Here is a 13,089-nt window from a genome sequence, read left to right on the forward strand (position 1 = left end):
TTTTTGTGTTTCCTTTAGTGCAGCTGCTGCTGCTGCTGTGTGTGTGTGTGTGTGTGTGTGTGTGTGTGTGTGTGTGAGTGGAGTCGGTGTTGGGGCACCAGATTCTAAAACCTTTGTGCACGGGCTCTTCAGTGTTTCACACCATGGTACAACTAAAAACAAACAGGTTAGATAGACTACAGTGAAAATATAGGGCCCAAAGTCCAGCCTCGGTGCCACTCTGACTGTCCCTGAAGGGCCCAGCCCAAGTCCAGACCTAACCCCCAGAGAACATCTGAGGAGAGACCTGAAGCGTTCGCAGACATTTCCCATCCAGTCTGACAGATCCTCAGAGGATCTGCAGGAAGAACGGGATCGACTGGCCAAATTCAGGTGTGCACAGCTGGTAGAGACTCAGCCGAGAAGCCTGGAGATGCTGCCTTCTGCTGATGTTGGATTAAGGTTCTGAGCTGTTGTAAATGGGAGATTTTAGTTTTTGGTTTTGAATAAATTTGCACAAATTTCTAAAAAGTTTTATTGTCACTATTGAGTGTAGATTAATACAATGTACACTATATTCATTTAAAATAGTATACAACACAAAGTATGCAGAAAGTGAAGGAGTCTGTATGCTTTCTGCATAGCACTGTACAAATATATCTCTGCTCTTATATAGTTCTATGTTTATATCCAGGAAGTCTGTTCCTCTCTGGTGTGAGTTTTTGCATTAAACCTGATCCTTAGTTGCATTGACACCATTTTCCATAGGGTTAAATCTTCCCACTAGGTGTCAGCGTTGTCAAGGTATTTAAATGTCTGTTGTCACAGATGGACAGGTCAGAATTAAAAGCAGATGTCCATAAAAATGAGAAGAGGCAACTACGACCAAATATCCAAACTATTTACCACATAATTCTGTGGTGGGATGAAGGTAACGGCTAACACGCCCGACTGACACCATGTGAGTTGGAGACAAAAGACTCATGTAGTATTCAGGACCTTTTATGCTTTGTTTCTTAGATCAAGTAAGCTGTAGATTTAATCCGTGTTGCAAATAAATTAGTATTTAACCTTTTCATGTCAATGGAACCGTGAGACAGTGTCCACACACATCAGTTTCTGCCTTTTTGTGGTTGTTTAGCATCTGTTTGTAGCCATTTCCCACCTTTCTAAAACGTGTTTTGTGCCCATTTTCAGTTGCTTTGCATCTCTTTGTAGTTTTGGTGTGGTCCTTTTTGATGTTCTGCGTGTCTTGGTAGACGATTTGCTGTCTTTTCTTTTGTTTTCTGTCTCCTTTTCATGAATTGTAAGTTTTTGTAGTTGCAATTCATCCATTTTTCCTCATTCTGTGGCTTTTTGTAGTCATTTGGAAAGGTTGACTTCCCTTAACTGTTCTCCGGTGGAGGGGCCCCTGACCCCATGGGGCACTGGGCCCGCTCCGATAGGCCCGCTCAGCGATCCATCCACGATGACGCCCCTGTTTGCATCGCTGTGGCAGGAAGCGGAAATAAGCGTCGCTATCCGTATGCTAGTAGCTACATTTAGGCTTCGAGGACGGGGTGGAAGCGACGGCAGACACATCGTTTGTTGCTTCTGAAGAGGAAACGGGGAGTGGACAGTGGCACGATAGGGGTTTGTTTGTTACATAGACAGTGTCGACACGGAATATCTCGAGTGGTGAGTTTTCCTGACGCTTTACTATTTATCTAAAAGTTGTGTACGGTTCCCGTTCACGACGCAGGCTAGTCCAACTCAGTAACATTAGCTGTGCTAACGGAGCTAGCAACAACAGCTAACGTTATGAAAAAGGCAGGTTTTCTTCCTTTTCACGTTTCCCCAACGTGAAGCTAACCGCTAGGCCTCGGGTTATGCTACGAATCTCACGTTGATGTAACACCGGGCTCGTGTTTAGGTAATGCCATGTTTAAATTTTCCGTTGTAGGAAATTAAACGGGTTAAGTTTGATACCCGTCCTGCCTCGCAGTTATTGTTATTCGACCGTTAGCCGGCATGCTAGTTCCAGTTTTCCAGAACAGTGGGCGCAGTCTGTTTGCCGGAATCGAACCACTTCATCTCCTGTGAAAACGGTAAAGCCGCGGTTTGATGCTCAAATAACACATTTGTAATTGTTGAAGTCTTACATTTGGCTCAAAAAGAATCGCGAGAAGGTGGTAAATTCTGGAAGATAACTGTCGCCGCGGCGTTTAGACTTCTGCTTCCTCTTTTATTAATAATTGGTGAGGCTACCGCTTGTCACTGGTGGATTGTTTGTTTGTTTGTTTGTTTTTAAGTGACAACACTGTGGTGGCCCTGGGTGGAGTTGTTGACAGTGGCTACAGGCACATTTTAGGCTCTGCTGTATCGTTTCCGTTTAATGATTTTTATAGAAGAGTGTAAAAAGTTAAAACCACAGTCGTGTCCGAACGTATTGTAATGACAAGGCCATTTCATTTGTTTGATCTACACTGAAGACATTTGGTTTTAACATCTAAAGAGGAATATGAGACGAAGATACAGAATCTCAGCTTTTATTTCTGCTTATTTACATCCAGATGTTTGAGAATATACCACCTTTTATATCAGATTAGCCAGGTTTTAATTGATTGGAGGTATTACACAGAATTGTGGCCTGTTGCTGGGGATGTTCTCGGGGTGATTCAGGAAAGGGACTCACTCTCACATCGTACTAAACAAAGTATTATGTATAGTTTTGAAACGGCACTAAAAAGTGCTACTTAAGAAGAAATGTTAAAAGAATCATTTTGGTGTGAAAGGTTACGCAGGTCGGAGCCTGTTTCTTTGTGATAAGTATTGTGAATGTGTATTTTGTAAACTGTAGCTACTGGGAGTCTAAACATATGAGCTGACCGTCCCTGACCAGGTATGGATCGCTGTGAACGTTTGATTTGACAGGGTTTGTTACTGGCGTTGTGGTGTGGATGGCTGTCAAATTGATTTGCCTTATTGCAGGCGGCGGTGTATTAGAGCTCTACAGTACCATGTTAACAAACAGCTTAATGGGATAACAGAGCTTAATCCGTTTAACTAAGCAACTGTAGGTCCAGCCAATAAATCAGTCAGCTCTGCTTATGCTGGCTCCTGACTTATCTCAGGTTCAGCATCTGTATCATCTGGTCTTCTGCTGAGTGCTGCCAAGAACAGACAGCTCTTCTTAACCCTGTTTACATGGGTTTGCCACTGGAGGTGAACTGCAGCACTTGTGTGCTATACTTTGGATATTTAAGATCTCAAGAGACAGACTATGATGCCTAAATCACAAAATACACCTATAAAAGCACAATTTATTAGTGTGGCTAAGTCTTTGTGCAAAAAACAAACTTGCAACACTATTAATCAGATTTTCTACTTTAAATGAGAACTTTGTGGTCTCAGAGTGACGTTACCATTTTGTTTCCATCAGACTATTTTAGCCTGACTGAGCATCTTGTTGGTTCCTTTTTCCAGGCACCTTACTGTGACCTTTATGTGAGGTCTCAGCCTTAAAGGAGCGGGTCATAGACGGGAGGAGAGACTCAGAGACGAGCATCTAGCTACAGAAGCCTGGATACGTGTTTTTGTTTTGTATTCACCCCCTGATACACACAACTACAGTCAAGAAGTTGCTGAACACACAACAGGGACCATGGAGGCCATCGCCAAGTATGATTTCAAAGCGACTGCGGATGATGAGCTTAGTTTCAAGCGTGGAGAAATACTCAAGGTAAGTGACAGCTGTTGGATTATTCACTGTTAGAGCTTGTCTGTATTAAGCCAGCACACACTGGAGGCCACGGGTGTAACTGACTTTTAATTTTAGTCGTAAGAGCGCACACACTAGATGTTTGAGTCAAGAGGCAGGACCACACACTTGCTGTTTAAACATGGCGGGGAGAAGTCAGGCTCTGAGCTGCTGGGTACTGCTACCCAGCAGCTCAGTCTAATTGTATGTAAACCCTCTGGATTGTTTGGGTCAAATTGGCCTTGAGTCAGGAACACACCAGCGATCATCTGGGGGGTTCTTGCTCTAGGTTTATTTCCTGTGTTTAAGTGAAAGCACCATCAGCTGTAACTCACGTTTCAGACGGTAAAAAACATCTAGAATTGAAACTGTCACCCAAAATGAAGCTACAGTGCTGGGTTTGTATCTTTCAGATGAACATTTTCTCTCTTTATATACTTGTTAAATGTAGACACACATATAAAGAGAATAAAATCTATTGGGGTATAATGTAAACTCCCCAACACGCTGTTGCACCCTGTGATGGCAGACATGGTCGTTACACGGGTCCCTAGATGCTGTCGCCAGTTGTATGATAGCAAAGTGTTGTACAGGGGCGATGCTAAGGTTACACACAGTGATGAGAAAGGGGCAGAACGTGTAGGGTTTTTGTTCCGTTATGAAGAGATCTCTGTAAATCCCCAGGCCGTGCACATCCTCAGGCAGCAGAAGCCCATTCAGAGCCTTCTGCTTTCTTTTTGCATGAAAAGCGTTCGTGCCATTCTCTGATAAAGTACACACTTCAATTTTCCTACACAGTGATTCTCTTTGGATTTAAATGCAGTCTCCATAATCCCTCTGGGAGGGTCACAGTCATGAAGGGAAGGGTGCAGAAACATGAGATACACCTTCACATTTCCTCTTTTCTCAGGAAAATGTGTGTAGCCTACCACTCAGTTAAAACATGCACTCAGTAATGCATGACTGTAAGGTCTCCTTTTTCTCCCCCTTTATTTTAAGTTCAGTCCCTATTTTACTGCAAAGTCCCTTCAGTATAGATTGTTGTCACTACTCTCCAGCTGCCCACTGTGTATCTGAAGGACCGCTCAGCGTGGCCTGCTTGGATTAGTGATTGACCAATTTAATCGGGTTGATATTTGGCTTTTTAAGATGGTCGGCATCAGCTGACGACTCTGTTTACCAGGCAGAAAAAATGTCTGCAGGTGTGGAGATTTTTTTTAATAGTAATGGGACTTTAGAGTGTAACAGACGGAGACTGTGCTCACTTTATGTTTTCAAATACTTTATTATTTTTGTAATTCATTTTTCCTAAATGTTTGGCAAATTTGTCTCATTAGTTATTGAATTGTTGTATTTTATCTGATGCCAAAAGAAGGAAATAAAACATCGGCCACTGAAAACCCACCACGGTCGACCACCAATCAATAGTATGTATGACCTGTGCTGAATGTAGAATTCAGTGCAAGAGTCCCAGCAACACTATAGCTAGTCATAATGGATTAACGGCAACCGGTGAACAGATGACTGTATTTTCCATTCATTTCACAGCTCCACCTGAAATGTGAATGGGAAATGCCACCGTTTCCTTTCTTTCATTAATTAATTAACACCACTGATGTGCCTGTGTTAATTAGAATGAAATTGAAAACATGAGCAGGAGTTCCAGTGGCTTCAGACCCCATCGGTTTGTTGTAAATCCTGGGGACACTAAGAGCTTTGGACGTGGTTTGATCCCCTGGTCCTGCCTGATCCGGACCTCACCACAGTCTGACTACAGAGAGCTGCTGGACTTCATGTCCTGGTTTGTGTCCTGACCTGCAGGGTGAACTGTGGGACCTTATACACACAGGTGTGTGTCTTTCTACACTGTGTCCAGTCAGACCAGTTTGTTGTTATTGGTTATTCAGTGTAGATCGATGGGCAAAAATGACAGTTTTGCCATTTAAAATGAGATCTACAGCACAATGTGTGTAAGGGTGACGGAGTCTGAATACCCTCTGGGGACCGCGTAGGGTCATTTCACGTAAATGACAAATTCTAAAACATTTTTCATTGTCCTTCAGATTGTTTCATCCTGTGACTGCAGCTCTAGTGCAGCGCTGTGACCGAGGTTTGACAAGAACTACACTGACGTGCCATACTGTTTTCTTTTTCAAATGATCTCATTTGTTTATACACAGCCCAACCTCAGCTGATCTATTCAGTAGTTGTCACTCTGTGTAGATTTAAACAAAGATGTGTATAGAAACATGCCCTTTATATTTGACTCAGCTAATGAGTCACATACTGTAGGTGCACCTTAACATTAAAAGCTTAAAAAAAAATGCTGAACGACAATGAAATAAGGAAGGAAAGCGTGTGTGAATGTTGCCTCTAGCACTGTCCATGTTTCATCTGAATCACGTTTTGGCTGCTGTGCCCATAGGACCAGTCCTCTGTTTGGGACCAGACTCCGCCCCTCTCCATTGCTTTCGTCCTGTTCTGTGCCTTTTCTCGGCGCTCTCAAGTCGGAGCGTTTCCCCTCGGATAATTTCTGAGAAACAGGATGGAACTAGCTTCTGTCTTTCACTGAAACACACAGTTCAAACCTCAGTTTAAATGGAGCTGCAGGGCTGCGCTATATCACGGCACAAATGGAAAAGTAGTGAGAAAACAAAATCTAGTTTTTGCTGCAGCATTTTGTATCGGAGCAGTTCAAGCCCGTCAGTTTGCCAGCCTACTGTCAGCTGTGTGCCCCTGCTGCCTTTGTGGTTGCAAAACTTTATTTGTTGCTATTTTTTTTCCTCCATATGTTACTTGCTTCAGAGAAACAAACAAAATAAGGCTGCACCTGTTTGGTTTGTCTTACTCCCTTTGCATGGTTTGGTTACATAACTGAACAGCAGTACTACTACTACTAACTTCCCGTCACTTTTGACACAATTTCCATGAATGAAGGAACATATTGAAGCAACAGATGAGTCATTATTTACCTTAGTGTTATCCTTTACATGTTGCTTTACCTGCTGCTGAGTCTAAGAGCAAACATTTTGGAGGTGTTCAGTGCAGCTCCTTGTGCTGCCTCCCCCGCCGCTGTCCATCTGCTGCTACTAATACTAAGCAGTTCTGCCCTCAGCACAAAGGCTCCCTCTCATGACAGCACAGGCCCGTGTTAAGGCTTCGCTTCAGTGTAGCATCCTTATCTTCTCACCCTTCTCAGTATGAATGGAGACGGTGGCAAGCAGAGCTGTTGTGGTTTCACTGTGTGTCTCAACAACATCGCTGCTTGTTACCACACAGCACAGCGGGGTTATTTTGTTTGCAATATGTTAATCATAGTTTGTTGTACATAGAAAGATGAGGAGCTGGGAATTGTCAACATTGCAGTGATTGTGATGCCTCTCTAAGTCTGCGTTCTTTCTACACAGATGAAAGGAGGCCAGTGTGGTTTCTCTGCTGTACAGCGGTTGTGATGGGCATCAGCAGTACAGCCGGTTACAGTCTGAATGACTCAGTAAAAGTGGCTGTGTTGAAGCCCGGATAGGAGGCAGCTCTGGCTCAGCGCCACACAGCAGTGCTCCTCGCAGTTTCAGCTGCTTTCAGAAAAGGCCCTTTACATAAAGTCTTATCTAATAGTCTCTCACGGGGGGGATCAGAAGCTTCTCTGGGGCATAACATCCTATTGTGCAGCCATGTAATCATTGTGTATATGCTGATGTTTATCACTAGTCATCATCCCCATATTGGACAGGATTAAGCATCTCACCAGATAAAAATATTACTTTTATGTTCCTATAATCAGAATTCCAGTCAGTTCTGTGTATTCATGCTGAATCGCTCAGGTCTCTGGATGTGTGATTTTTATTTGCGTTGACTGTGACCCGCCATGATGTCTTTGTTTCTTCACTACACATGCTATCTGTCACTTTGTTCAGCTGCTCCTGCTTTCAAGGCTTGAATTTTAGTGTGGGATTGTGGGTATTGTGCATAATTTCAGTGATTCCTGCAAATGTAGCTCCTACAATACGAGAAATTCCTGCACATATTTACAGCAATTTTAAACGGTGGGTGTGCTCCAGAACTTGACCGGCATGGTGCCGGATGGCCGGGTCTCCGTTCATTTGAACGATGCTACTTAACAAGCTGCATGCCGGGTGGTTATAACAACACTCGGCGTGCCTTCTCCCCCTCTCTACAATGCTGTGCGTTCCCTCTGCTGTTGCAGCGTCTCCTGGTAGCACCGGCGGGTACATGAACGAAGCCTGTAATATGCAATGTCACCAAGGTGAATAATGATCAGATTATCTGCCAGCTAACAAACGCTGTGACTCTCACAGCTGGTCGACCAGGAAGTCCCATTGTAACAGAGGTTTAAACCATCTTGTCTTTATTCATAAGACAGAGCCATTAATGTTCAACGCTGTACATCTGCTGTTAGAGTTGTGTGTGTGCTGCGACTCTACATCTTGCTTTTGCTCCTTATCAGTACATGGCACACAAATCTTTTGCAACTACCTTCCGGCTTTATCTCTGGAGACAGTTTCATGTTTAACTGTTTGTGTTCGGATTAAAAGAATAGTTTAGTTTAGAGACAAAAAAAAATCCCAGAGTGCTGAAGCGTGGGTTTGTATGTAAAAGATTTTACAGTGCAAATGTTCAAATTTGCATAATGCAGACCAGCTCAGTTTCACAGTGCAGGTTTTTTTTTTGTTTCCCTTCATGCACAGACAGAACAGCAGAACACGCCAGTGGTGGTTAGAAGATGTGGCTTTGAATCTAATTGTGTATATTTTTGTGGTGAGCTAGGCCACAGTTTTTGTGCAACTTCAGAAGTGGATACAGAACACAGTCTTCCACACATGTGAGTTTAACTGTTAGCACTTGGTGTAGTTGGAGGTGAAGTGTGCTCATGTGGTGCAATACCAAGAGAAAATCACAGTGACCCCCTGGCTAGTAATATTTGTCCTTTGGAAGATTGACCAGATGATTTACAACTCATTTATTGAAATTAAAAAATCCAGCTTTAACTAGTCACATGATCTGTTGCTGTGGCATTTGAACAGGGCAGAATACCGCTGTAAAGATTCATGAGGGGTAAATCATCACATTCACACTTGGCCATGTCACATGATCCAAATCAACCAGTCCAATCTCAGTGTTAACTGGACCTGTTATAGACTACTTGTCAGACCAGTTTCACCAGCAAATCAGCTGATTTCTCTTTCTGTTTGATTCCTGTGATTGCGATGGGCAGCCCACAGTATGGAGCCTGCTCTGGTTTTGCTCATGTTCTGCCTCAGCTCTAGAGGCCACAGTCGAGGCAGACTCTTACCCTGAGCGCTGTACACTTGTTCTTATTTCCTCCTTAACTAAATAAAGATGAACTGGCCTGCGAGCTGGCAGAGTTGGCATCAGCAGATCTTTGAACTCTGCCAGTGTAGCATGAGCTCAGCTCCGCCCTCCAAGCTGCAGACTCAAAGCTGGTGAAGTCATGCTCACAGTCTCAGTATTATACTGCAGCTGATATAATGCTAGAGTAAAACTCGAAAGCCACCCCAGGATCTGAGCGAGATCCTGCCAATGCAGCTCAGGCGTCTGTGGAACAGTGAGACATCCTGTGGTCATCACTGGAGGCAAATGTCAGCTGACAGACAATCGGGTACACTTGAATGAGAGTCCAAATAATAGTGTCAGTTCAGACTTTTGGCAGGCTGGGCTGATGGGTCATGTCAACAGAACATATTAAAACATGATGAAGAGGCTTTCATGGCCCCATTAGAAACCTAATGCTGCAGAATGGTACAAAGGTACAGATGGTGACAAAAGCAAACACCTGAACAAATGAGTGGAAATAAAAAAAAACAAAAAAAAAAACTGTCCTGATGATCTGATCTGTTTATCCCCAGAATGTCAGACACTGAGAAAAAGTCCCACTGTGACTCTCCAGAGCCAAAGGTGGCGTCTCCACACGCCTCATTGTGTCCAACCAGCAGACCCACAGAGACTCAACTGGTTCTCATGTCTGACAAAGAAAAGCATCAGCTCCTCACATTAAAGAAGGTGGAACCAGAACGTGTCGGTGACTGTTGCTGGTTTTCTACCAGTGAACTGATACTGTCTCTACTGAACTTTAAATGCAAGTCTGACAAACGGAAGAATGACATCCTTGAGAGACAGGATTATAGCCGGCACCACGCACTCGTCATGCTGCCCCAAAGCCCAGAGACAGTATAGACTTCTGTGGTAAAGTTGTCTGGTCTGTCCCAACACCAGTGTGTCCTTGTGGCTGTGTGTGTGCATGTTAATGCTACAGCTTAGCTGTTTCACATCCTGTTTGACATCTTCCAACCCCCAGCAACTTCCTGCGTCTCCACAGCAAACTCCAGCAGCTGCACAGTCTGCAGCTGCCACACCGACTGCACTCAGAAGCACAAACATGGTTCTTAGACACAGACACTGGTTTCCCTTCAGTGAGAGCTCTGCATTTTTATGCTATGCTGCAACAGACATCTTGCAGAGATAAATATAGAGTAGGATGGAGATTTTAGACGGCTACCTCCACACTTTCTCTTGAGGTCCCCCACCCCTCCCCTGATTAATGACTCCCAGTATCATTGCCCAATAGTACTTAGGGTATTGATTTCCCTCCCCATCCATTGGACCACTGCGGCAAGGAGGACTTGTATCAGTGACGCCCAAACGTCTTAACAATCCAAACCTCATTTGGAGGACTCCTGATCCATCATCAGTCTTGAGCTCAGACCAAGATCCCAAATCCCACTTGATTGTTCCTTTCCTTTCCAAACGGTTTAAGTGAAAGTCTGCAGTGGTTTTCCATGGAGTACGTGGCTGTCTGTATGCAGCTGTCTACGTCGAGCTGAAGGGTCAGTGAGACGTACAGAACGCTGCCAAAAGGCCCTGTAGGATCTCACTGGAGTCCAGGAGACTATGTGGGGCGAACTCATTTTGGCATAGTCAGACTATCTTCAAATTACAGAACCCCAGACTCTCACCATTTAGTCATGTTTTGCAACTATTTTTAGCAACAGTGTGACTAAATTTTACTTAAAAGTTGTTTATCTTTAATTATCATCATATATTATGAAGCACTAGGAGCAAGTGAGAATTTGTGTGTGTGTGTGTGTGTCTGCCGTGAGGCTATAGTCATCATAACAGCGTGGGTTGGAAATGATTCTGTGCCCGATATCATCTACCTGTGCCTGGTTCATCAGTAGGCTACTTTAGCACTCACTTGGCCCTTTGGTAACAATGAAACGAACCGATGATGATGATGATTGTAATTATTTTTAAGGAAAAGATTGTTGGTGCTGCTACAGGAATCAGTGGGTGAACAGGTCGTGCATATGGCTGAGATACACGTTACAGGATTATTATTGATGCCTTAATGTGTTCGTCTTTAATGTTGCGGGTGGTAATGGTGGGGCTCCCTTGGATTACTGTGTTTGCTGTTAGGTAGCTTTAACCTATGATACATAATTGATTAGTTCAACAATATGAATCTGCAAAGCAACAACTGAACTTATTTTTAATAAATTTTGAGTAAGAAGTACAGTATTTGCTTCTGAGATGTAGTGGAGTAGTTTGAAGAATTTACTTTAGTAATATTTAATTGTACGTGACAGTGACGGCTAACACGGCAGCAGCCGGAAAGATGAGGGCAAACGTGTGGTTCCACTTTAGAGGAGCTGTTTGTGACGCCCTACCTGCTGCTGCTGTTTGCACCAGCAGATGGAAACGTGCAAACTGCAAGTATTGCCGTAGTTTAGTAACGGTGGAAAGTGTGTTTGCATAAACCTCTTGTTCCTTTTTGCTTTTGTGCTGTTTAGTGTGTCTTTGTATTTGTACAGCCGGTCCAGCAGGCCGACACTGATTTGCCTCAGTATCTACCCACTCTGGCCTAATATCAGTCCAGCTGTAGAAAGGTCGATATGTGAGCACTCATGCCAGAATCACTTCCTAGATAATGACCTCAAAGAACCTTTTAGTTTATAGACAAACAGCAGCGATACAGCTTCTGCTACTGTTGACAGGCAGAGTGAGAGTTGGGGACTCGCTGGAAATGCATTTGGTCCTGGTCTGGCTGCACTGAACTTGTGGAAAGAGAACTGGGATGGAGTTCTGGTAAATGTGTTGAAAGCCACATTTCCTGTTGACTGACTGACCATACAGCTGACGTATGCAGTTCTGCCTTGGTTCACTTTAATCCTGGCTGCCACCATGGGAAAGAGCGTGTGTGTTTTAAACTGAGCCCTGCCTCTAAATGTCAGCTCAAATGCAGTTGTTCTTGGTACAGATCACCACATTAAGAGCAGTTTGAACAGTGTTTCTTGGGGTTTTATTGTGGTGTAACCTTCAGACTCTGCCCTAATAGACGACTAGTAGACACATGCCCCGAGGACAGAGGCACCATGGACAGACTGATTCTGTAATCCAGCACAGACGAGCTCTGAGGCTCATTTAGTCGGCCATGTACAGCAGTAATTAGCATGGCTCCCCTCACACATTAACGTCCCTCACACTTAACTCGGTGTCTTTCACATGTCGTCAACAGAGATGAGCTTTTCGCAGTGTAAATCTTTTTCCCTTTTAATACTGCCTTTGATCATTTCTCTGCCCTTCCTGACTTTTTGCAGCAAATAGAGGAAGAAAGACTTGTGTTGTGTTGCATGTAATGGAAACAAGACGTGCTATGCAGCGTGGGAATGAGAAGGCAACTTTCCCTTTCAGTGGACTGATGGTGCGTCACAGACAGGACGTATCCAGCAAGCCACCGCAGATGGATGACTGTGCACCCTGCAGAATGAAACCTGCTTTGGCTTCCCTGACAAGAGATGCCCTCGTTTCATGTTGTTTGCCCTTGATGAGATTTTCTAAGCTGATCAGGAGGAGTGTGGCTCCTCAGAGTGCTCTTCTTTCTCCCTTTTCCTCTCAGTGTGTCACTTTGCTGGTTTTCATTTTCTTCTCAACTTGATTTGTCTTCCGTCACTCTTTTCTTGTTCCTCTTCCTCTGTACCCTCTGCTCGTACGAGTGGCAGAGAGCTGTAATTAGGTCTCACTCATCATCTTTACTGATGTGCCATGAGCACATTGACAGCTCCATTTAAACCAAAAGCTGCCACTTCCTCATGACTTTTTGCTCTCTGCTTAGTGTCAGATCAACTCAAATTTTATTTGTATAGCGCCAAATCACAACAAAAGTCATCTCAGGACACTTTACAAACTAAGGTCTAGACCTTACTGTTATCAATATTATTACATAGAGAAAACCCAACAAATCCCCCTTGAGCAAGCACTTGGCGACAGTGGGGAGGAAAAACTCCCTTTAACGGAAGAAACCTCCGACAGACCCCGGCTCTTGGTGGGCGGCCTTC

General features: G+C 43.9%; 1 protein-coding gene across 2 annotated transcripts in view; it reads left to right on the forward strand.

Moving 5' to 3' along the window:
• Window positions 1–1,480: 1,480 nt before the first annotated feature.
• Window positions 1,481–13,089, forward strand: part of grb2b (growth factor receptor-bound protein 2b) — a 28,807-nt gene continuing 17,198 nt past the window's right edge. The window contains exons 1-2 of one of the 2 annotated variants that reach the window (XM_020623156.1): window positions 1,481–1,656; window positions 3,445–3,700. In XM_020623156.1, coding sequence (XP_020478812.1) covers window positions 3,623–3,700 — 78 coding nt within the window. In that variant the 5' untranslated portion in view covers window positions 1,481–1,656; window positions 3,445–3,622. Of the gene's footprint in view, window positions 1,657–1,993; window positions 2,067–3,444; window positions 3,701–13,089 lie in introns of those variants that run through there. The other variant, XM_020623157.1, reaches the window with a different exon arrangement.

The sequence above is a fragment of the Monopterus albus genome, unplaced genomic scaffold (genome assembly GCF_001952655.1).
Source record: "Monopterus albus unplaced genomic scaffold, M_albus_1.0 scaffold292.1, whole genome shotgun sequence".
NCBI lineage: Eukaryota > Metazoa > Chordata > Actinopteri > Synbranchiformes > Synbranchidae > Monopterus > Monopterus albus.